This window comes from Salvelinus sp. IW2-2015, linkage group LG37, assembly GCF_002910315.2.
Source record: "Salvelinus sp. IW2-2015 linkage group LG37, ASM291031v2, whole genome shotgun sequence".
Lineage (NCBI taxonomy): Eukaryota > Metazoa > Chordata > Actinopteri > Salmoniformes > Salmonidae > Salvelinus > Salvelinus sp. IW2-2015.
In genome coordinates, this window is record NC_036876.1 from 5,805,827 (window position 1) to 5,832,248 (window position 26,422).

The window sequence follows — 26,422 nt, forward strand, 5'->3', positions numbered from 1 at the left end:
GCAGCACCAGAGTTCTCCTCTGGGGATACAGTCTCCAGTGGGTAGGTGATCCTCGCTGCCCCCAGACAGTACGAGCTCTGGTGGCCTGGCCAGTAGGGTCATTGGGTCCTGTGTCCATATGGGAGCAACCCGGGGAGGAAGGTGACATGAGGAGGCTGCCAGGGTTGTGTTCTTCCTCCCCAGTTCCTGGTTCTCTCTGCTGTGGCATCATGGGACTGGCAGCATCTGCAGGTATACTGGTGTCATCTACKGGCAAGCTGGCCACAACATGAAGGTTCAGGAAACCAATAAAGGAGAATCACCTGCAGACAAAGACCTTGAATAAAAATGACTCTGTCCACAGTTGGGCTCTTGAAGCTTGTGTATGATTATTATCGGTGTTTGTTGTATGATGTCAAAAMACTTTAAATGTGACGTTTTCACAGGCAGCAAACCCCTGGAAATTGAATTTATTGTGAAATCTGTTCTGATTCTGTCAAGAACGATCATCATGTTTACTCTTATGATGAGGGGAAAGTCTGGCAAATATCACTGCCTCGTCTTGTTTAGGCTCCCTTTTTATTAGTTACATCAATCTACGTCTTGCTGCAGGGTGCAGATTTTGGCAGGACACCTGCTATTCTACCCTCTGACAGTATGACACACACACCTAATACAGATTTACTTTTTTTTAAATGATTTATTGCTTTATAGCTTCTTTGTCTTCACAGCTTATGTCCCATGGACTTGCGTTGCTTTATTAACCCAGCCGTCAAATAGAAGCAATGTTCCTCCTCAACCTAACTGGGAGCTCAAAACTGTATAGTGTGTCTTTAGTAGGTTACAAAACTCTGTTGTAGCATTTCTCCACTCAATGTATTTGATTGCTCTTGTCACCCTTCCAAGGATAGCATTTCTAAATTACTCCGAGTAACTACTTGAACACACACATACATACACACACACACCTGGGGAAACATTCCTCAAAAGAAGTCATCAATCAGTTTTATGGGGTTTCTCTGGGAAAGTTTCCTCCTCCTCCCTCAGTCACTCGCTTCTCCCTCCATCCCCCATCATCCATCCATTCTCTTTCTTTTATTTCCTGCTTTCCATCTGTGTCTGCTTTAGTTCATCTGCTACGTTAGTGCTTACTCACTATACCGCATGTAAGAGCTATCCCCTTCTAGCCTACGTGGTTCAACGAATTTTTTTCCATTTGACGTTTGGAAAACGAGAACAAATATTGCGACAAGAGATTGAAGTCTACAAAAGCAATGATGAAMTTCTAGGTAATTGGGCCCACTTTGTCTTAATTATTTATCTGCAAATTGTCCGCCAGACTGACTCGCCCTGCACTGTAGTAGGGCACTGTGCAGATGTGAGTTGGAGTTGAGAGAAGCAGCGGCGTCTTGACGTCAGGACGGGACGCCCCCTTGCTGAGGCGGGCTGCAGCGAGTTGGATCCCCACTCCATGCGCACAGCACAGGGCGACCGGATAACTGTCCACTTGTTGCGCCCCTATATTGATTAAGACCGCATGAGCCGCCACGAGCGAAGGGAGATCAAACATTGAGACGCACATGGTGAGCGTTCTCATATTTTACATTTTTATGTGTAGCCTATATTTCTTTATTCGCTGTGGCTTCTTTCTCACGGAGGTTCGTAGACCTGTTTTAAATTTAGAATGGAAGGACTAGGCATTGACAAGTTGATCATTTGGACCCGGTGAAAGGGCCAAAGTTCGCGCTATAAGTACTGTATACTCAGGCACTTACTCTCCATTGGTAGGCTATAACCCATTGCAGGCTTTATGTATCCAAATGATGATTTACACTTTATTTTATTGAAGATTGATTTGATATAAACCTGTCGTCTTCATGGGAATATAGGCATATCTGAGCATAATATAGTATTATTGATAAATAAATGGAATAATTCAGCCTGAGACCATTTTCATTGGAATATTGTTTTATGATGGTAGCCTATGGTTTATTTAATATCTTAATATCCTAACGTAAGGYAATAATTATTCTTGCGTGATTATGTTAATTAAATATTTGAAATCTAAAAAGCCTGTTGAGTTAGTTGGGAGTGTTTCATTGTCAAAACTAAGATTTTGAAAGTATTGGATTGAGTCATTTCAAGAGGTGCCTCAATATTTTTAGGACCAGCTGATATACAGTATAAGTCATGAAGTGGATGTTTACAATTGTATGAATACGTTCATCATCACAAAAAAGTAAGGTTATTGTCAGAACTGTTATTCTGTTTCGGCTCCCCTTTATTTAGGTTTAAAATAAATTGAATTGAAATATAATAATAATAATAACAATAATAATAATAGACTAATCATTATTATTATTATATGACTAGGRCCTATCGCATTTCCCTCTTGAAAACAGCGATATGCCATTGGGCATGTGTGTTTCTACAGGGACAACAGCCATGATAAATAGCTTATACTTATTTCGAGRAAATAACGAAAATTGCGATTAAGTGTGTGATCAGAAAGATAATAACACTTAAATGCGTAGAATACAATATAGGCTTACATCATGTTCTGTCTCTGCAAGATGAAGCAAATTGAGCATAATTACTGGAATGTGCAATTATAGACAATTTGGCGGCGCGCAGCAAGTGACCCTGGGMAAGAACAATCGTACTAAATTTGATAGACATTTGTGTTAAATGAACCAATCCAACTATTTTTCTTCGAAGGGTGTTTCATTTATTACACCCATTTGTCTAAACCGGATGCACCCCAGAGTATAACTTGGGTTTCAATTTATTGAATTAATATTGGGGAACATTTATTTAGCCAACAGTAGGCTATTGCTCTTTTTCMTTAAATAATCTTATTTAAATAATCTCTATTGCCAAGGTTGGTTATTCAATTATCATTCAATTTATTGATTTAATAATAACAATAATTATACTAATAATAATAGGCTTAACAATTCGTGATTTATTGGTCAAAAAAGGCTATTAAGTTCTATTTTCTAATGAGAAAAACGGTAATGTAGCTTTTTGCCTGGTAATTCAAATTCCAAACGCATAWTATTTTCTATCGAATTGTCTCCAACATGTTACGTTTAACGAGTTCCAAGGTCAACACAGGCCCATACGCTGCATGTATCTGTAGAGATTTCACCTTCGCCTCTGTCGCCATGAAAAATGTTTCGAGGGGGATTTAATTAACATAACACAAATAGTCTACAATAYGTTCATCTATTTACTTGTCACAATCTTCGGTCAATTGAATTTATATCAAACGGGATTTTGTAGGCCTAATTCTTCTTCTGCATGCTTTAAATAGGATTTAATAGGCATGTTCTAAATCTAAGTCAATGGGTGGTCAAAATATACTTTTCTACGATTCTTACTGTGGCCTRCAATTAATTGTGAATTCCACAATGACATGTCTTCCACTTAGTAAAATGGGCTTCACTTTCATTTTCATTTCGCCCGAGRTTGTTTTTGGCATTACTTGAAGATGAAATCACGGACCATGATTTCATGTCCATCTGTTTTTCAATATCGACATTGAGGCGAAACCTCCATGGGTTTGCTTAGCGCATTGTCGACTTGTGTGATAGGTTATAAACTAGCGTGGGACGAGAACCAGAGCGAAATTCAGCGAAATAGCCTCGCTTCCTTTAGGGCACATATGTCAAACTCATTCCACAGAGGGCCGAGTGTCTGTGGGTTTTCGCTCCACCCGTGTACTTGATTGATGAATTAAGGTCACTAACTAGTAAGGAACTCCCCTCACCTGGTTGTCTAGGTCTTAATTTAAATTAAAAACCAAAAAACCCGCAGACCCTCGACCCTCTGTGGAATGAGTTTGACACCTCTGATTTASGGCAGGGATGTCAAGCTCATTCCATGGAGGACTTAGTGTCTGCTGTTTTGTTTTTTTTAGTTCCAATTAAGACCTTGAAAACCAGATGAGGGGAGTTCCTAATTAGTGACCTYACTTAATCAATCAAGTACAAGGGATGAGAGAAAACCCACAGACACTCGGCCCTCCGTGGAATGAGCTTGACATGTGCTTTAGGGCATACCTTCTCTTATTCGATCCCTGAAATATGTCCAAGCTGAGTCGTCTGGCCTGTTTTAAAAAGCTTTTCCCTTTATAAATCATCTTCGTGTCGTTCCATTTCCCTTCTTGACTTCAGGCCGAGGGGCGCCCATAGCAGGCGGCCGTTTGGCTGCGCGTTGGAGGTGCGAACTTGAGGGACAGGGCCTGCTAAAGATACGTGCAGGAGCGGCGATAATCCATTTTGTGCGTGCTGTCAGTTGCACCTCCTCACCGCCCCACTAAAATTAGATTATTACACCTAAAACAGTGCTGCTGGAATCTGCTCCGTGGAGCGGACAGGAATGCTGTTTGGGAATACAGGGAGAATACATCGCATTTCTCTTCTCCTTGTCTCTATGCTGCGTTATGTTTCAGACGTGCTAAGGACAATTGGAAATTAACAAAGGTGTATCTTGTCAGATGTGATCGCGATAACATGCCCAAGCAGGTGTCCGGTTCAGTTTCACAGTGAAAGAGTGGTAGGTTCGTGTAATTGATCAGTGTCTATTTAGAGCTCATTAATGTATCGTACAGGCCTTAGCCCAGGGTGCATATTGTTATATGTTCTTGAAAGAAGTCATCCACTGTGGACCAGAGTTGTTTGAACATGATTTCTATCAGGCCTACACTTCTTACTCCTCGTGGTATTTTAATAAGCCACATCCTTTACCCGTTTGAATTAGCTATTTAGCCAGTTTAATATAAGTGCATTTGATAACCATATCAAATATTGCACAATAACGAATTAACAAAGCCTACTGTTTACAAAGCACACTGTCTCCTCTGCCTCCATCTTGCATGTTGTATTCTATGGTTGTGCTGAGGCTGGGCTGCGGAATAGCTGGGTAGTGCTCTACACTGCTGCCCATGACAAGGAATGTTAAAGTGTGTGAGACAGGCCAAATCCAGCTCATTTGCTCCAGATACACAGCCCCAAAAGACACAGATTTAGACCACAGAGTGGAACGGAGGCAAGGGGAGCTGACAGATAGCAGAAGGGATCATCTTCCTTGCCCACTTCTGCCCATGTCACCTCTTAATGACATCATATTCTCAATTTATTAGCCTTTATTCCTTCACCCACAGTATACCACTTAGCCCTCTCCAAATCCCCCTCCTATCCCCCTGGCCTCGTATTCTCTTTAATATGTCAACGTCTTACTCTCGTATCCTCCACTTATTCCGTACTTTTATCACCTTACACGTTTCTAACCACCCTCTTACACCCATATTACCACCCTCTATAATCATATCCCTCTCTCAGTGCCCTTATGCTCTCTGTGTCTTACCCCACTTCTTTAACCTCTATTGCCACGCTCATACGCCTCTCTTACAGCCTGGTATCCAATCTCATCTCTCCCTTAGTACCCCTAGTATATCTTCTTATTATCCGAACCCCAAAGCACAACCTCCCCACACGTTGACGGAACATACAGTAGCAAAGCATTTAAAACAACTGGTGGAAGTGGCGGGATTTTACAGAGCAGACGGTTTGAACCCAAAGCGCTACTTTGAAACTCCTCACACCTTTGACCCTATGACAACTCATTGAACTCATAAGTATAAAGGAACGAACGATTATACAAAGTGTCTTAGAGCAGATTTCTGCTGAAGGCTTACTGTGAGAACATGAGCAGAAGGCTCTCCTGTTAGCTAACCCCCACCATGTTAGACTATGCTGTAAACATGGCCCAGGTTGTCATGAAGTATTTTTCCAGGCCTTCGCCAGCCGAGCACAGCTGAGCACACTGACCACTGCTGCTTTAAAAGACCATGCATACTGCCTCCCTCCAGAGACATAATTGACCTTACTTAAACGCTATTCGCTTATGTAAGGTTTTTGAAAAGTGACATCATCGAAAGCCTTGCTGACAAATCGTTTTGATACTTTAGTATATACAGTAWATGATGTAAGCGTGAAATAGTATTCAATGTCCGTGATCGGTTCCTATTTACTCTGGAAAAACGTTATTTATGTGATTCTCCATGATAAGTTATTGTAATGGATATGCCTATTAATTGCCCAAAGAATGGCCACACTTGAGTAAATGAGGGACACGAACTATATTGAAAGGAGGGGCTTCAACACAGGTGTGGTTCCTGAGTTAATTAAGCAATTAACATCCCATCATGCTTAGGATCATGTATAAAAGTGCCGGGCACGCCATTATTTTGACTACCATGGCTATGCCGCCATAGAATGAAAATGCCACCATCCACAGGGCACTAGTGGTCACTGAATGGTGTCATGACCAGGAAAACAATACAGTTGAAGTCGGAAGTTTACATACACTTAGGTTGGAGTCATTAAAACTCATTTTTCAACCACTCCACAAATTTCTTGTTAACAAACTATAGTTTTGRCATGTTGGTTAGGACATCTACTTTGTGCACGACATGAGTAATTTTTCCAACAATTGTTTACAGCCAGATTATTTCACTTATAATTCACTGAATCACAATTCCAGTGGGTCAGAAGTTTACATACACTAAGTTGACTGTGCCTTTAAACAGCTTGGGAAATTCCAGAAAATGATGATTTGAGTCAATTGGAGGTGTACCTGTGGATGTATTTCAAGGCCTACCTTCACACTCAGTGCTCTTTGCTTGACATCATGGGAAAATCCAAAGAAATCAGCCAAGACCTCAGAAAAAAATTGTAGACCTCCACAAGTCTGGTTCATCCTTGGGAGCAATTTCCAAATGCCTGAAGATACCACGTTCATCTGTACAAACAATAGTACGCAAGTATAAGCAACATGGGACCACGCAGCCGTCATACCGCTCAGGAAGGAGACGCATTCTGTCTCCTAGAGATGAACGTACTTTGGTGCAAAAAGTGCAAATCAATCCCAGAACAGCAAAGAACCTTGTGAAGATGCTGGAGGAAACAGGTACAAAAGTATCTATATCCACAGTAAAACGAGTCCTATATCGACATAACCTGAAAGGCCGCTCAGCAAGGAAGAAGCCACTGCTCCAAAACCGCCATAAAAAAGCCAGACTACGGTTTGCAACTGCACATGATCGTACTTTTTGGTGAAATGTCCTCTGGTCTGATGAAACAAAAATAGAACTGTTTGGCCATAATGACCATTGTCATGTTTGGAGGAAAAAAGGGGAGGCTTGCAAGCCGAAGAACACCATCCCAACCCTGAAGCACAGGGGGTGGCAGCATCATGTTGTGTGGGTGCTTTGCTGCAGGAGGGACTGGTGCACTTCACAAAATAGATGGCATCACGAGGGAGGAAAATTATGTGGATATATTGAAGCAACATCTCAAGACATCAGTCAAGAAGTTAAAGCTTGGTCGCAAATGGGTCTTCCAAATAGACAATGACCCCAAGCAAACTTCCACAATTGTGGCAAAATGGCTTAAGGACAACAAAGTCAAGGTATTGGAGTGGCCATCACAAAGCCCTCACCTCAATCCTATAGAACATTTTTGTGAAGAACTGAAAAAGTGTGTGTGAGCAAGGAGGCCTACAAACCTGACTCAGTTGCACCAGCTCTGTCAGGAGGAATGGAACAAAATTCACCCAACTTATTGTGGGAAGCTTGTGGGAGGCTACCCAAAACGTTTGACCCAAGTTAAACAATTTAAAGGCAATGCTACCAAATACTAATTGAGAGTATGTAACTTCTGACCCACTGGAAATGTGATGAAATAAATAAATCATTCTCTCTATTATTATTCTGATATTTCACATTCTTAAAATAAAATAAAGCGGTGATCCTAACTAACCTAAAACAGGGAATTTTTACTAGGATTAAATGTCAGAAATTGTGAAAAACTGAGTTTAAATGTATTTGGCTAAGGTGTATGTAAACCTCCGACTTCAACTGTATAAACCATATGCAATGGTCGCCTTAGTCACCAAATCTCAACTCAGTTGAACACTTATTGGAGATTCTGGAGCTGCGCCTAAGACAGCGTTTTCCATCAACAAAACAACAAATTATGGATTTTTTTGTGGAAGAATGGTGTCTCATCCTTCCAATAGAGTTCCACTTCCAGACACTTGTAGAATCTCTGCCAAAGTACATTGAAGCTGTTCTGGCCCGTGGTGCCCCAACGCCCCATTAAGACTTTATGATGGTGTTTCCTTTATTTTGTCAGTTACTTCTATGTTGTACAATATTTGGGATATGAATGTTTTTCCTGTCTTCTTCTCGTCTTTAAAGCTCTATTAAAGAGGAATGCCACTCATCCACCGTGTTCTTCCGACATGCTGGGTGTGTGAATTTATGGAAAGTGACTGAGAAAAAACATTGAAACAATATCTGGTGGCTGGGTTACATTCCAGGTGCCAGACTGGCGATCTGGTATCGGAGCGGAGGGGGATGAGGGGGGTAAGGGTCTGGATTTGGCCTCGGGGCACAGAGAATGGTGAGGCGCACTTTAAAGAGCCCTGTACTGAGTGCTCCTGTCTGAAAAGCTTCCCTCCATCATGTAGTTTGTTATGGGGGCTATGCTTAATTAGTGGCAATGTTACCGAGAAAGACGAGTGCAAATAACGTCATGGGGAATAGCAAACAACCCCCTCGCCTCTGTATCCTAACCCCCCTTAACCCCTTACGCCCCTACCCACCAACAGCATCTTGTCTGAACTTCTCAGACATTCCCCAATCACCAAAACCCTTTTTAAGAATCATTCCATGAATTCCCCTAACCCACCACCCCACCACCATCTTTACCTCCTTTATACCTGATTATACTGTACCAGACATCCCCTCTCCCCATCTCGCCTTCCCCTTCTCCCCTCGAGCGAAACCCTCCACCCTGACGCCAATATGAAACCCGAGACCTAATTAATCAGTCGATCAATTAATGAGGCTCAGTTTTTAGCGGGCTGTTCGGGTTCCCAACGGGGCATGTTGCAACACGTGTGGAATGCTCAAGGGGTGCACACCGGACCCCAGGAATGCGTCAGAGCAGGACAGGGGCTGCAGTCGGACCACTCGTCACCTCAGCCGCCGGTCGTGGCGTTTCCAATAACGACACCCCAAAACATAGCCGCCCGATATACCTGACAAGCCTCATCATCCACCCGATCCCACAGAGCCAGGTTGGGACAGTCTGCTTTTTGGGGGGCTCGCAGGGAATCATAACACGTTTTGGGGGGTGACTTAAATAATAACTTCCGTTGTAACCCCCCCGGAGCCACTTATAGTGCTGTAGTCCTAAGAGAAGCCTCAAGTTTCGGGCTGTGGTTTAATTGAGTGGGATGACTAGCCCTGGGTGGCTCCCAACCATTTTTTCTATCCTCTATCCTCTCCTATGGGGTTGGTTTATACAGGCCTGCTGACTGTGCTGTCAGTGTCAAACGCTTGTTAGGACATCGTCAATCAAGACGCTGTTAGAGATATTCCCAGAATATGGTGCATATATATATATATATATATATAGAGAGAGAGAGAGAGAGAGAGAGAGAGAGAGAGAGAGAGAGAGAGAGAGAGAGAGAGAGAGAGAGAGAGAGAGAGAGAGAGAGAGAAGAAGAGCGAGAGAGAGAGAGAGAGAGAGAGAGAGGAGAGAGAGAGGAGAGAGAGAGGAGAGAGAGAGAGAGAGAGAGAGAGAGAAGAGAGAGAGAAGAGAGAGAGAGAGAGAGAGAGAGAGGAATGCAATGACAGTAGAGAGGGAATGAGTAAAAGGGGAGGAGGGAAAGAGCGAGACGGACACACTGCATAGCAGAGATACATTTACAGAGAAATAGAGGAGGGCCTGGAAAAGAGATGGATCCTAACAATCTGTGTCTTTGTAAATTGCTTGGTGTGAAGTGTTGGGTAGGAGTCTTGTTTGCTTGCCCCCAGCCTATCCGTCTGTCTATAAAACCGCAAAGTTTGTTGTAGATCATGTTGGCAGGAAAAGTAGACGCATTGTTCGCCCATGTCTGCAGGCGCAAATGAAGTAACCTTCTCTGGTATCACTATCAATTCTTGGCAGACAAATACATTTAACACATCACCAGCCGTTTTAGGAGGGAAGGGAATCTGTTCACACTAAGGACATACACAAGTCTGTGTTTGTCTTCTCACAGGAAGTGACTGTACAGGGGTTTAAGCTGAACACACATTTCTCGCGTTCTCTTCTATAAATCTTTCCCTCCATCTTCCACACTAAGCTCCATCTCTCCTTCCTTCCCCTCTCGTTGTCTTTCTTTCTCACACCCTCTCTCTCTCTCTCCTTCCATTTCTCTCCACACTTTGGGCTCTCCAAAACTCGGGTTCCTGCCCATGTGCGTTGAGTAGAGTGGAGTGGAGCAGAGCGGCGGGAGAAGGATTTAAAAGGAGGACCATAAAGATGATGGATGCTGCCCAGCTTGAGTTTTCAGACCCAGCTGTTTTTTGTCATCCCGTACAGACCCGCTGGTTTTCTGTATGCTTTCATCCATCTCATCCACACATTCATCCACTCTTTATACGCTCTCATCCATACACTCGTCCACTCTGCATACGCTCTTTACTTTGTACACGCTTTTATCCATACACTCAAGCACGACTTATGGGCTGGGTTTCTATACACTCTCATCCATACACTCATCCACTCGGTATATGCTTTCACCCGTACACTCATCCGCTCTTTATGGGCCAAGATAATAGTTTTTTAAAGACTGTCGTGGGTAGGGAAATAGGCCTGTTTAAGGGTGGAGGTAGATTTGGTTGGATTGTATGAGGGATACGAGGGATACGAGGGATGTTAAAATGTCCATGGTGGTGCTGCGAGCTGGTGTGTTTTCAATTAAGGCACAGGTGGTCTCTTTACCTCAGACGGCCCCTCCCTTTGGCTCCAACCGCAAGTCATATAAATCCATCAATATATTTTCCTTTTATGATTTCACCCCGTCACTTTATCCCCTAAAATCGTTAATTTTAGTATTTTCTCCCACAGGCTCGATGACATGATGTTCCTGCCCTTCTCCCCTCTCCCCTCCTTGGCTCTCCCTTTTCTCCTCACTTTCCTCCCTCCTTCCCTCCTTTCCCCTTCCCTCTCTCATTCCCCTCTGAGCTGGACCTCACCCCATGACCCCTGCTACCACTTGGATGGGCGTCCGCGACACTGCCTGTCGGAATTCATCAATGCCGCCCACGGTGTCCCTGTCAGTACCGCCCACTCCCTTCGAGGACCCCCCGACCAGAAAGCTGTTAACGTCAGCTCCCTCACAGACCTCCACAACCCCCACAACTTGACCTGCTGGACGGCCCAGGCAGGAGGCCTCGACGGCGGGGACTGGGTCCTCACCCTTCCCCTGGGCCGACGCTTCGAGGTCACCTACATCAGCCTGCAGTTCTGCCAGCAGGGGGAGCCGTCAGACCCCGTCTCCTTATCCGTGCTCAAGTCCATGGACCACGGGCGCACCTGGAGGCCCATGCAGCACTACTCCAGCGACTGCCCCGGGAAGTTTGGGCTCCAGGCCCAGACGGTAGCCCAGACCAGGCACCAGGAGACGGAGCCTCTGTGCTCAGACCCCCGGCCCCTGCAGAGGCACCGGGGAGGCATGTTGCTGGCCTTCTCCACCCTAGATGGAAGACCCTCCTCTCCAGACTTTGACTACAGCCCCACCCTGCAGGACTGGGTGACGGCCACGGACATACGGTTAGTGTTCCACGAGGTGACCCAGTCCCAGCAGACCAAGGTGGGGAGTTCGGAGGGGAAAAGTGGTGAGGTCGGTTGGGGGGAGGGAGCGGGTGGGGGGGTTCTGAGGTGGAGGGCAGGGTCGAAGAACGAGGCTGTGGTGGGACAGGTGGATAAGGTGAATGGGGACAACAATAAATGGGGGTTTGTGGAGAAGGAGAGAAGAAAGACAGAAAAACGAAGGAGGAACGGAGGAGGATACAACAAAGGGTCGGGGGATCGGGGAGAGGACGGACACAACGTGACCCGGAAGGAGGCAGAAGGAGACACTATGGAAATAGACATCTCCAAAAGAAGAAACGGAAAAGGAAAAGGGCGTGGCCGCGAGAGGGAGGGGGGCCACCATTGGAGTCCGTGTCAGGAAGGCAGCATCTGTGATTGGACAATCGACAGCAAGCAGGGGAGAATCAACAAGGGGCGGGAACTTCGGAGGAGGAGGAACAACCAACAGAACTCTAAAGTGAGAGCGAATCGGAATCTTGAGCTGGCTCCTCCCTCTCCATTGATCTCTGCCCCCCCTGTCCGGCCYGCTCTGGCCCTTTCCGACCTGCAGGTGGGGGGCAGGTGTAAGTGTAACGGACATGCCTCTCGGTGTCGTCGTGATGATGCGGGCCGGGCGGTGTGTGTGTGTGAGCACCACACAGCAGGGGCGGACTGCGATGTTTGTGAGGACTACTACTACGACAGGCCCTGGCAACGAGCCACGCCTAGTCAGCCACAACCGTGCRTCTGTGAGTCACACCCCCCACTACTGTGTCTGTGTGTGCGTGTGTGTATGTATGTGTGTGCAAATTGGATCATGGATGTAAACTTTACCGCCTTTACTGAAATTCATTCATTCATTCCCTCCTTCSCTCCCTCCCTCCAGTGTGTGAGTGTAACGGCCACTCCTCTAAGTGTCGGTTCAGCATGGAGGTGTTCCAGCAGTCGGGCCGGCGCAGCGGGGGGGTATGTCTGAAGTGTCGGCATCACACAGCGGGGCGCCACTGCCAGTACTGCCAGAACGGATACACCCGAGACCACAGCAAGCCCCCCACCCATCGCAAGACCTGCCAACGTCAGTCAGAGAGAGGGAGAGAGAGAGTGTGTGTGTTTATGTGTGTGCGTGTGCGTGCACATTAAAGCGGTTGTGCCTGTATTAAGTCTCACCGACCAGCTGTGTATCTTATCCATGCAGAGATCAGTGTGTGTCCAAGTGTGTGTGCATCTGCATCTGTTAGGATATCTGTTTCTCTTTTTGCATCTGCTAGTCTACAAGGTATGCCTACATGTGTCTGTGTTCCAGCCTCCTCCACAGTGTTTATGAGGTAGTTACATTGTGACAGAGGACAGTTATTTCTGTATGCTAGTCGACTGGATTTAGTGTTCATGTTGTTACCACTGGCTGGAATCCACCCTGACATTTGACCTTTGACTGGTCACATGTTCTAAGTGACTGTGACACTCTGGCATGCTTTTGGGGCGGTTGACCGAAGTCCTAATATAACCACTTTTAATGGAGTRAGGTCATGCACATGACACATGCAGGTGCGTGTGTGTGTGATTGAGTGTGTGTGTCGTGCAAGTGCAAGGGGGTTGCACTTATAGCAATAATGGACAAATGTAACTAGGTAGATTAGAATGAGATATTTTAGCCTTGGTGCCAGTCTCTTTCAGCTTTTTATTTTTTAAATATTTTGTTTTGTTGTTTTAGTATAATTTCTTTATGTAAATATATAGTCTCTTTCAGCTCTTGCCAACTCCTTATGGAATTGTCATGTCACATTTGACTTGAGTAACAAGGAGTTGGCAAGAGAGCAGCAACAGACTAGCATCCAGGCCATAAATACACTCCCCTCCGTGTGTATGTGGACAGTGCAGCTAGCATTTCAAATGTGTCTCTATACTCCAGCATTTTGGATTTGAGATCAAATGTTTTATATTGGCRACATTTTATTTGAGGGTATTTTCATACATATCAGTTTTACCATTTAGAAATGAAAGAACTTTATGTATCTGGTTCCCCCATTTGAAGATGTCAAAAGTATTTGGACAAATTTCACTTATAGTGTATCAAAAGTGTAATATTTAGTCCCATATTCCTTACACACAGTGACTACATCAAGCTTGTGACTTTACAAACGTGTTGGATTCATTCACTGCTTGTTTTGGTTGTTTCGGATTGTCTTTTGCCCAATAGRAAGTGAATGGTGAATAATGTACTGTGTYCTTTTGCCCAATAGAAAGTGAATGGTGAATAATGTACTGTGTTCTTTTGGGGCCCCTTTTATTGTAAGTAAGAAAAGAAGACACTTCTGAACTGGTCTACATTAATGTAGGTAGCATCCACAGATGATCATGCATAATCATGACAGATAATCATGAATGAATTGATGAATTGCGAATGATAAAACATTTGAAAGTTACAGAGGGACAAAGATCAAATGCTAATCTCCACCGGTAATGGTGAGAAGTTAGCGTGTTTGGTTGTAGCCTCTGTAACTTTCTCACTCAGCATTATTCATGATTCATTCACGATTTTTCTTAACCATGGCATCATCAGGATTCATTTAGAAGTGTTACAAAAAATCATATCTTATTCCAATCATTATTCACCATTCAGTTACTTTTTGGCAAAACATACTTTAATACACTCTAWGGGAATTTTGTCTAAATACTTATGACATCTTCAAATGGGGGGACTAGATACATAAAGTGCTTWMATTTCTAAACGGTAAAGCATATGTACAGGTGAAAGCTATGATTCRTTATTGATGTCACTTGTTAAATCCACTTCAATCAGTGTAGATGAAGGGGAGGAGACAGGTTAAAGAAGGATTTTTAAGCCTTGAGACAATTGAGACATGGATTGTATATGTTTGCCATTCAGAGGGTGAATGGRCAAGAYAAAAGACTGCCTTTGAACAGGGTWTGGTAGTAGGTGCCAGGCGCACCGGTTTGTATCAAGAACTGCAACGCTGCTGGGTTTTTYCCGCTCAGCAGTTTCCCATATGCATCAAGAATGGTTCACCAGCCAAAGAACATCAAGCCAACTTGACACAACTGTGGGAAACATTGGAGTCAACATGGGCCAAYAGGCCCAGACAAATTGAGGCTGTTCTGAGGGAAGGTGTTCTGAATGTTTTGTACACTCAGTGTATTTGTAGGCAAATAGATTTGTAACTTATGGAAGTTACATTAGTGATATTTATGTGTCATAATATTATATGATTTAATCAATGATAGATAAATGAACCATGTTTATTTGATCAATGTTCCGGCCAAGTCAACCTTTTTCCGAGCCTTAGTGGCCTGCCCTTAGAGCTAATGACTTAAAGGTGTTTGAAGTATCTGTATGGGTTTGTTTAAACTACATTACTGGAGGAAAAACAGACCTACTAGAGAATGGCTTCCTCTTTCTATCTGTGCCCTTTCGATGACCCCAACTCTCCCTTTCTCCCTCCTTCCTTCTAAACTGCTTTGTCATTCATCCTTTTACATCCCATTTCCATGTTTGCTTTGTCCATGTATCATTATTTTCACTCCTATCTACCATTCCTTTCTCTGTCGTCTCTAATCCGTCGTTCCCTCTCTCTGTGTTTGTCATCTCTCTCTCCCTCGCTCATTTTCCTCTCTCTCTCTCTTTCCCTCTTGTACATTCATAGAAGCTTTATTAGGAGCAATCAAATGTTATTAATACAATGCTCTTTACTATGTGACATTAACCTTCTCTCTCCTCCCATCCCTCCATCTTCTCCTGCTCTCTCAGCATGTCAGTGTCACCCTATGGGTGCTGTGGGTCTCTGGTGTAACCAGACATCGGGACAGTGTCTGTGTCGGGATGGCGTGATGGGACTGAGATGCAACCGCTGCGCCCCTGGTTACAAACAGGGGCACTCCCCACTCCGCCCCTGCATCCGTAAGTCTACTTTACCTAACTACTCTGTCTGGAAACTGTCCTCCATGTTGGAGCCAAACTTCTAATGACAATAACATTCTCATGGGGAATTTTGAAAGAATGTGATTGTCCTGGAGCTTTGGAACCAAAATGGTACCCGTGTTATTACATAGTTCTCAGTTTATGTGGACTGGCCAACTAAGCCCAACTACAGAGTTTCATTGTCACTTGAGGCATACTCCTGTGCAGGGGCTGTGGCAGTCACAAAATTTCGTCAGCCGGTGATTGTCAAGCAAATAACTGTCGGTCTCACGGTAATTGACCGTTAATTGACATAAACACATTTAGCATCTCCTGGCTTCCGCACATAACCTACAAGCCACTGATGCATACCTTTGGGACATCTACATTTTAGTCTAATAAATCCATAATCCACCTTCACAATAAATCAATGATTTATTTTAGACAGTTCGAAAGAAACATGATAGGAAGAAAATGCAGTCTATTTCAGAAGAACAGAATAGCATACTCTGAGTTGTCCTTATGTTAGGTCCTGATCTGGGCTACATTAGTTCATTTAGAAAACAAGATTTGGTTAGAAATTCCGTGCCATTATTTAATATTATTTTATAGTATGAAAAATACAATTGAACAAAGTTGAATAAAATAAAAAGGATATTTTCTCCAAACGATTTGAGGGAGTGCGCACATGTGGCTATTCTGTGTTGAGCGGTTAACAAAGAAATAGGTACTCCGATGTGCTTAATTTAGAGTTATTAATGTAACTTMAATAACTCTACAAATGTTGGGCTATATGGTTTTATTTTTAATACATTGTGAGGCTGCATGATGTGACTCTAATGATGATTTGAAAAAAGTTGCTTGAAAGGCATAAGCTCTGCTTTGTTTATTGTGCAGGCTGTACACACTTCATCAGTCTCTCATTCACAATTTGAATGAATTTCCCAGCGGGATTCCCTTTGTGTGGCAGTAATGCRCCTTAAARAAATCCATGCCAGGCTTCCCGAGTGGCACAGCGGTCTAAGGCACTACATCACAGTGTTGCGGAGTCACTACAGCCTTGGGTTCGATCCCAGGCTGTGTCATTACCGGCCGTGACCGGAAGTTCCATATAGCGGCACACAATTGGCCTAGCGTCGTCCAGGTTAGGGGTGGGTCTGGCCGGGGGAGCTTTAGCGACTCCTTGTGATGGGCCGGGCACCTGCAAGCTGATTTCGGTTGTCAGTTGAACAGTGTTTCCTCCGACACATTGGTGTGGGTGGCTTACGGGTTAAGTAAGCGGGTGTTAAGAAGTGCGGTTTGGCGGGTCATGTTTCGGTGGATGCATGACTCGACCTTTGCCTCTCCCGAGCCCATTGGGGAGTTGCAGCGATGAGACAAGATCGTAATCACGATAAATAGGTATTAAAAAATACCATAAATACATTCCTTTTGCAGCCAGTGGCTGTTGTTCCTTTCTCCCTGAGTGCTGCATGCTCCGAARCACCTCACATGGCTCTCCATCACGTGATTATGTCTTTCTCACAGGCTACTAGTGAAGATAGACACTTCTGGGATGCAAATGCGGGCGTACTKATCCAATTCCGAGGCGCATATTGAAGGTATTGGAGAGGAGTAGGCCTAACAAACAGCGAAAGCAATTACCAATGTCAACCTATTATTCCCCATATTAAAAAAGCTGAGCTATTCTATACTGTGCGAGAAATAAATATTCCAAASATATTCTGGGACAGTTGTGGGATGCAATAGATCYCAAATTAATACAAAACTAGCATCAAMAWYTTTTTTTACGCAATGAGGCTGACACAACAGATCAGAACATTTACCTTAAAATGTAATAAACTATTGGGCTATTTCTTCACATTAAAAGCGTAGCAATGGTACACGGCAGTAGGCTATAAGTGTGAATGTGAAGGTGCATTTTTATGGTGAAAATGATCTTCCCCAAACTTGAAACTCACACGCTGTGTATGTATTCCAGTTAGGCTCTACACCCCTTGTAAAGCCAATTAATGTGCTTCATTTTAAGAAGTTATTTGGCCACTTTAGTTGTGATACAAACCTTATCAAAACATATAGGCCTATGGGCTAGGCTACATGAGGTGTGTGACTGATTAGAAAAAGTAGCAAAAACAAGGCATTGTTCCTTGCCTTATGCTGGGCATCATTCACAAGTGATAGGCTAATATTGTCACCCGTCAGACTATTCTTGATTTAATCTTGTCTTTACATATACTGAATAATATATGTGTGAAATTTATTTGGATTTTTAAATGGACTATTATCATGATCTGGCTCAAAAAAATACATGTCGTCTATGCACTTAAATAGCGCATGGAGGACGCTTCTCCCTGTGGTTTATTTTCATGCCAGCCAGGTAGGCTATACTCCTGTTGTAAATATGAGCAATGTGCTTAATATTAGGAAAGTTACAAAATAAATATAGTAGGCCCAGCCTATGGAAAACGGATAGGATCCTCCTCTTTTTAATAGAGGCCATCAAAACTCTGTTTTCTATCGCAATTGCATATCCTATAGAAATGTTGCGCAACATGAGCTCATGGGCTCTCATAAAGTGTTTTATTAGATTTCAATTACATTTGCATTAATGTCAGAGTGATTAGAGGGATAATAGAGTGCTGAGTAACAAGTAGTTTGGTAGGCTACTAATGACCATCAGCAGCATCAGAGCTTGGAGAAGCCTAATTACCGTGACTAAACGATAATGCCTTGATGACTCATGACCGCTGGTGTAGTGGTAATATGGTCACCGCAACAGCTCTAGGTCCCCTCGATTTTTAAAAACAGGTTTTAAATGCTMATTTCTAGTGACTTCTGAGAAAAGGATACAGACAAATCTTARCTTACAATTGGGCAAATTTACAAGGCTAAGGGGACCTTGCAGAGGGGCATTTACTCTGGTACAGTCTAATCAGTCTTAGGTATTTTTCTGTATTTTATTAGGGTCATGGCCATTCATTCTGTACTGAATAGCAATGTGACTGTTAAGTGGATATATTCAATTAAACAACCGTTTTGTACTCTGACTCACACTATTATGGATCATAAGTCTATGAACTTGTTGTTTATTAACGATGAAATTATGAAAAACATKAATAACATTCCACCCATGAGGCCACTAGAGGGCGATTTGGTCATTTGACTGCAGGAAAGGGCTACTGACATCTAATCTGAAATCACTCAAATTCACCAGCTAGTTTGCCAGGGGTGGTGTACGGGCAGTTGCCAAGAACTTTTTTTATCTTCTTGACTGGTGGCGCATCCATTGCTAACTTGCTGACCCTATGATGAAGATTAAGACAGTGATTGTGCAAGTAATTCTGTAGCTAGCAAGTATTCTTGGCTTCAGAACATACACTATCAGTTTTTCACACAGCCAGAACTACCCAGCATTAGCTAGTTAGATAAAACCTGACAAAGCTAAAAATTACTAAACTGTAAATGTAAAGCTAACTAGGTACAACCAGGAGAAAGCTTCTAGTTGCTCATGTTSGTTCTAACATGTCAACGTTTATTCACTTTCATACAATTTTTACTTTAAACTTACTTTGTTGTTGCCAACAACAATTGCTTTACCCGGTGCGGTGAGTAGGGATGGTAGTGCTGCACAGTTTTTATTCTCTCACCACACACTGCCACACTGCTATTAACAACTGATAGTGAGGTGGAAGTAACTCACATTCCAGAATTGAAATAAAAGTACCTCAGAATAAAAGTCCCTAAACTAATATGACGACTCGTTTTTCAAAATAAAAGTCTTGCAAAATGTATTAAACATTTTTTTGAAGTGTATGGTGGCGTGTGTGCATGCGAAGCATTTTTTAAAAGTCTGGTATTTTTTCTGATTAGTACCCGTTACTGGACCAGCTGTATGTTATCTTATCATTGCAAGAATGTATGTGTGTTGTCAAGTTGCGTGTGCATATGCTCTGTTAGTATATCTGTTTCTCTTTGTGGTATCTGCCAGTCTACGGCGGTTTTCTACATGTGGTCTGTAGTTCCTGCCTCCACAGTGTTTATGATGTTACATTCGTTGTGACAAGAGGACAAGTATGCCTTTAGGGTTACAAACATTCCCTTTGTGCTGACTGGATCTAGTCCATGTTTACACTGCTAGGAATCCACTCTGCCTGACAACTATGACTGGCACATGTTGTCCCAATGATTGTACACTTCTGGCATGCCTCATGGCGAGTGACCTAACTTCTAATATAACCATTGTTCAATGTGGTGGTCTAGGTCATGCACACGACACCAATGCAGGGAGTCGTGTGTGCTGTGTGAGTGATTGAGTGTTGATTTGTTTTGTAGCAATATTGGAGTGGAGAGAACCTTTGAACGGATATTTTAGCCTGGAATGCTAGTCTGTTTCAGGTCTTTTTCCCAACTCCTTAGGAGTGAGTGAGTGATTCCTCACGAAACCAGGACAAGAAAAGATTTCACAAAATTGTAATCCAAAGATAGAATGGGTCCTTTGGGAAAGGCTTGTTGCGTTATATTGAATTGTATCGAAAAGCACAAATTGGACAGAATGATTCACAAAATTTCGCAATATTTATGACATTTCCATACCAGGCCTTCCTTTAAAGATCTTCAGAATGTTTCATTCATAGATGCTTACCAAAGCAACAACAAAAAATAAAATATAGGCTTTACAGCTTGCCTGTAAGTATAAGTAGTATTTTGATTGCAATTTTAAAAAAAATGACATTCCATTTAGAATAATTTAAAAATATGAACATGAATATTGGAAAATTATACCATTATTTTTAGATTTGACAAAATGTCAATATATTATTGAACAATTGAATATTATATACGGCATATCAAAGTTCCAGAGTGGTGGATTCTCTGCTACTTTTAAGTACGATCCAAATTGAAGCATTACCAACAGGAATGGTGAATGTAAATGGATCAAATGTCGGTCAGGATAATTGCAATGGATACAGTAAAGAAAAAGAGGGCTCAGTGATTTGTAATTGGCCTACTATGGCCAATTTCTACTGAATAAATGGCCCATAACTTTAACAACGAGCTGAGGGATCTCAGTCTGGAACTTTGATAACGCCCGTTTTTTTTTTCTAGTATATTATGCTCAACAATACCACCATAATATTAATACAATTAATTTAAGCTACGATTACTTAAAATCAATCCCATATACTTATTATTTAAAAAAGGCTTTAAATTCTCATAGGACAGGGACAATTTTTATAAACCAGTCAAATGCTTCTCAAAGACTGCCCTTAATCTGGTGGTCTCAAACTAGCACTAATACTTAATGCAACAATGCTGACACTTAAATAACGTCGTTGCCATAGAATCTTCGGCAGCCTGCAAAGCTGTGCTAACATACAGTACGACGGCAACTTTGAAAGGAAAGAAACCACTGGAGATTAAAAACCGTGTCAAGTCAAAACATAGGTTTTTTTCAAATTATGTTTATCTTTTTTCAATATTGAAATTATACTTTTTTCTTTGAAATCAAATACTACTCATATTAACAGCACAAGTGGTAAAGCTTCATATGAACCAAGTTTTGCTTTGTAGCCACCTACAGATGTAAACATTATGAGTCTTAAAAGGCCTGGGTGAGGCCAAAAATCCCATAATATACAATACAATACAACTTCATTGTCCATTAGTGTAAATCAAATCAAATCGAAATGTATTTATTATAGCCCTTCTTAAAGATCAGCTGAGTATCTCAAAGTGCTGTACAGAAGAAACCCAGGCCTAAAACCCAAACAGCAAGGAATCGCTCGTATGGTATTGTCATCCAAGTCTGGCGTACAAGGATTTGAGAAGAGAAGAAACAGACTGGCACCCAAAGGCTCATAACATTTATAGGCTTTACAGCTATAGCTAGTTAACTTATGTCAGTTACCTTAGTGCTATTTATAGCTGTCATAATATTATTTGATTTAATAATCAATGACAGAATAAATCACCATGTTTAAGTCAGCCTTTTCCAAGATCTAGGTGATTTAAACCTTGGTGACTTGCCTGTAAGCTAATTATTTAAAAGGTGATTTGAGAGCTGTAAGGGTTTGTTTTAAACTACTTTACTGAGGAAAAACGACCTACTGAAGAACGGCTTCCTCTTTGTCTTGTCCCTTTGGATAACCCCACTCTCTCTCTCTCTCTCTCTCTCTCTCTCTCTCTCTCTCTCTCTCTCTCTCCCTCTCTCCCTCTCCAAATTCCAAAAGCATTGAAGTAGGCATGACAGAGCCAATGTTACCAATTATGCACGAATGCTGTCTGTATTTTCTTATGGTTTATTAGCTTCATCTATTTCTTTCTCTCCTCCCATCCTTCAATCCTCTCTATTCTCTCCAGCTGTCAGTTTGTCACCCCATGGGTGCTGTGGGCCGCTGGTTAACCAGACATCCGGACAGTGTGTGTCGGATGGGGTAAGTTTGAAGTGCAACCGCTGCCCCTTGGGACCAACAAGGGCGCTCCCCCCTCCGCCCTGCATCCGTAAGTCAACTGTACCTACCTACTCTGTTTGGAAAACTGGCCTCCATGTAGGGCCAGACGGATAAGTTCTAATGGTGATTCAAGAAAGAAGGTGATTATCCTGAGCTTTGCGAACCAAAATGGGCCACATATTACGGCATAGTTTTGGGTTAAGCCCAACTACAGAACTCTTCATCTCACCCTTGAGTCTCAGCTGCCTTGGGGTTTTGGTTTCCAATAGGAATAATCTCATTTTAACTCGTGTTGTGAAACTCCAATGACCCTTTTATCTCTCTCTCCCTCTCTCTCTCTCTCCCGCAATCTACCTGTCTCTCTCCCGCAATCCTACTCTACTTCAGTTGTACAATTTGATTACCAAAGATATATTTTGCTAATTTAATTTTCGGTTTAATCTCACTCTATAACAACCAGAAAATTATAACCATCAGAGCTGTTCTTCTGCATCATGACTGCCCTCTCCTGGTCTCTGTCTCTCTCTCTCTCTCTCTTCTCTCTCTCTCTCTCTCCTCTCTCTCTCTCTCCTCTTCTCTCTCTCTCTCTCTCTCTCTCTCTCTCTCTCTCTCTCTCTCTCTCTCTCTCTCTCTCTCTCTCTCTCTCTCTCTCTCTCTCTCTCTCTCTCTCTCTCTCTCTCTCTCTCTCTCTCTCGTCTCTCTACTCTCTCTTTCTTTCGTCTTTCTCTCTCTCTCTCTCTCTCCTCTCTCAACCTAATTAGATTTTTTACCTAAGTTTAAGCCTTTATCAAACCTGTATAAAGAGAGCCACCCTCGGGGCGTATCAAATATCTATTATTTAATTTGTCCAAAATATCGCCCTTGTTGGTCCTCCCTCCTCTATTTCCAACAATGTTAGTTTTTACTGTTTCCACAACAGTGCTAACAGAGCCCTTAAGCCTTCTATAAGCAGGCCTATGCTCTCATGATCCGAGATCAGCTCGTACTGGGATTTTAAACACCGTTTATTCTCTACACTCCTGCAGTCGTGGCTTTGCTTTTTCAAATCGGAGCGCTTAATCCATGTGTGTTTCTGCGATCTAAATGCGGGAGAGTGCCGACAACACACAATCGGATTGGCCTCGGGCGGACACTTTCCTAAGCGCCTATCAGGTGACATCGGTCTGGGTTCGTCACCCTGTTGCGCCATGCCCTCATTCAAAGCCTCCTCCCCTCCACGTCAAGAGCTCCGGATTGGAAACTCTGAGGGTGAAGAAGAACCTTTGTTGTTTTTAACTCTGAACCCATTCTATAGGCTATCTATATTCCCCGTCCCTGTCCTCCAACTCTTTCTCTCTCTCTCTCTCTCTCTCTCTCTCTCTCTCTCATCTCTCTCTCTCTCTTCCCTCCTCTCTCTCTCTCTTCTCTCTCTCTCTCTCTCCTCTCTCTCTCTGCTCTCTCTCTGCTCTCCTCTCTCTCTCTCTCTCTCTCTCTCTTCCTCCTCATCTCTTCTCTCTCTCTCTCTCTCTCTCTTCTCTCTCTCTCTCTCTCTCTCTTTACTCTTTTCTCTCTTTCTCTCTTCTTCTCTTTCTCTCTTCTTCTCTTCTCTCTTCCCCTCCCCTCTCTCTCTTTCTCTCTCTTCTTCTCCTCTCTTCTCTCTTCTCTCTCTTCCCTCCCCCCTTCCTCTCCTCTCTCTCTTCCTTCTACTCTCTCTCCTTCTCTGCTCTCTCTCTCTCTCTCTCTCTCTCTCTCTCTCTCTCTCTCTCTCTCTCTCTCTCTCTCTCTCTCTCTTCTCTCTCTCTCTCTCTCTCTCTCTCTCTCTCTCTCTCTCTCTCTCTCTCTCTCTCTCTCTCTCTCTCTCGCTCTCTCTCTCTTCTCTCTCTCTCTCTCTCACACTCTCTCTCTCTCTTCTTCTCTCTCCCCTCATCCACCAAAAGCCAGCCGCTCCGCTGGCTAAAAACAAAAGTTACGGTATGAGTGAGACCTCAGCCACAGAAGCTAAACTCGCCCTTAAAGCTAAAGTCATCGTTGGAAAAGACCAGGGCTGTATAATTAGTAGGTTTGCTGAATCTGGGTTTTGTGGTGGCCACACCAGTTGTCTGAACAGATAGGCTAGACATGTATTGAGGTCACACACACAAAAACACACACACAAAAACACACACCACAAAAACACACACACAGAAAAAAAACACACACACACACACACACACACCACCACACACCACACACACACACACACACAACACAACACACACACACCACAACATAAGCACACACACGCACGCACTAATGAACGGCACACCAACGCACGTCACGTACGCACCACACACACACACACACACACACAACAAACACACACACACACACCACACACACCACACACACCACTCACACACACACACACACACACACACACCACACACTCACACACACACACACACACAACCACACCCACACTACCCACACACACACATCTCACTGCCCAAGATGTATGCACAAACCACAAAATGCACTCCTCACACATGCAGGCATGCACACACTGGAGGAAGATCATCCCTAGGTCACGACAACTCGAACATTGCATGTCTTGAGTATGTGAGCATTACGACACGCACGCATATGTGTGCATCGTGCATGCTCCAACCCCCAATAGGATTTAACCCCAAACTCCAGTTCAGAACTAGCTCTAACTCTGGCCCTCTACCCCAGTCAGCTGGCGAGGGGGTGTAGGGTGTCATTGACTGTCCCAGTTGTGTCAGAGAGGACAGGGACACAGACACAGTGAGGGCCAGGGTAATATATGGGTGGCGCCCCAAAGCCACACACACATTACTTAAAGCCCAGGATACTATATGGATAGCCCAGTGCTGCATTTGAGGTAGCTGACTCTAACGGTCATGAAGTGACATTAGATAGACAGACAACCAGATAGACAGACCCTGGGTATGACTATACGCTGATGTGTCTTTATGGTAATGTAGCTAAAAAAAAACATTTTGCCACCAGAGTGTCTGTCTGTCTGTTCTGTCTGTCTGTTCTTGTCTGTCTGTCTGTCTCTGTCTGTCTGCTGTCTGTCTCTGTCTGTCTTGTCTGTCGTCTGTCTGTCTGTCTTCTGCTCTGCGGTCTGTCTGTCTGTCTGTCTGTCTGTCTGTCTGTCTGTCTGTCTGTCGGTCGTGTCTGTCTGTCTGTCTGTCTGTCTGCTTGTCTGTCTGTCCTTCTTGTGTGTGTGTGTGTGGTGGTGTGTGTGTGTGTGGTGTGTGTAAGGCTGTCACAGGGTGGAAATTTCTGACTCTTTGGAGGACCACACACACAACCAACTCATCCAGACACACACTCATTTTCCACATGGGAATTTCCAACACACACACACAACCGACAGCATTCACGCATAGCACACATATTCACATTCTTCTCCCATTCGACACACACACACACACACCACACAACAACACAGCACCACACACACACACACACACACACACACCACACACACACACACACACACAACACACACACACACACCACACACCACACACACACACACACACACAACACACACACACAACCTGCACTTATAGTGCAACAAAGACAAGTCTGCTCTGATAAGTAGGGTAAGCTAAAAGGCATTGTATTCACACCCTGCCCCTGTCTATTCTCAAAACTCACCCTATGATGACATACAACCTGTCAAGTGTTTGTTTTTATCTGTAGGAATCCAGGAGTTGCCAACCCCCACCACACCTGTGTACCAACCCCAGTTACAGTGATAGTGAGTTTGGGTTTAAATTGAAAACGACTATTGCAAGTCTTAACACAGATCTACTATATTGAACTGTAATATTGGGCCACAATTTCAGTGGTTCCCCCAACGCTGGACTGGGAGTTACAGGGCTTGGGTTTCAGCCAGCACTTTTCACACCTGATCAAAAAATCCCTTGATCAGCGACGGATAAACTGATTCAAGCGTTTTAGGAACAGAATAAAACTTAACTCTTTCTGGACTTAGAGTTGGTGACTGATAACTTTCCAATTAGATACATACTGACCTTGTGTGAGTCTCAAGCTGTAATGATCTAACTGGATTGGTAGCTTCTAGTCCCTCTAGTGGTGGTAGGGGGATGTGTTCACCTGTTGCTGGACGCCAAGAGGCTCTTTAGACATAAGATACTGTAGATGACAATAGAAGCAGGGCTATTGATTAGTGGTTACAGACATGGTCGCAGTCAGATGCTCTCTCTCATTCAATACATTCCCTCTCTCTCCTCTCACTTTCTCTCCTTCTGTTCTCTTTGTTCCCCCTCAATCCCCCCCCCCCACCCCTCTCTCTCTATCTCTCAGATGAGGGAGTGTGTTATCGTTATTTGCCAGCCATCGCTGGTTAAAGTGCAGGATGAACC

General features: G+C 43.5%; 1 protein-coding gene across 1 annotated transcript in view; it reads left to right on the top strand.

Moving 5' to 3' along the window:
• Window positions 1-1,390: 1,390 nt before the first annotated feature.
• Window positions 1,391-26,422, top strand: part of LOC111960173 (netrin-1) — a 29,101-nt gene continuing 4,069 nt past the window's right edge. The window contains exons 1-5 of the mRNA XM_023982070.2: window positions 1,391-1,562; window positions 10,950-12,424; window positions 12,562-12,750; window positions 15,442-15,591; window positions 25,737-25,768. Coding sequence (XP_023837838.1) covers window positions 10,960-12,424; window positions 12,562-12,750; window positions 15,442-15,591; window positions 25,737-25,768 — 1,836 coding nt within the window. The 5' untranslated portion in view covers window positions 1,391-1,562; window positions 10,950-10,959. The remainder of the gene's footprint in view (window positions 1,563-10,949; window positions 12,425-12,561; window positions 12,751-15,441; window positions 15,592-25,736; window positions 25,769-26,422) is intronic.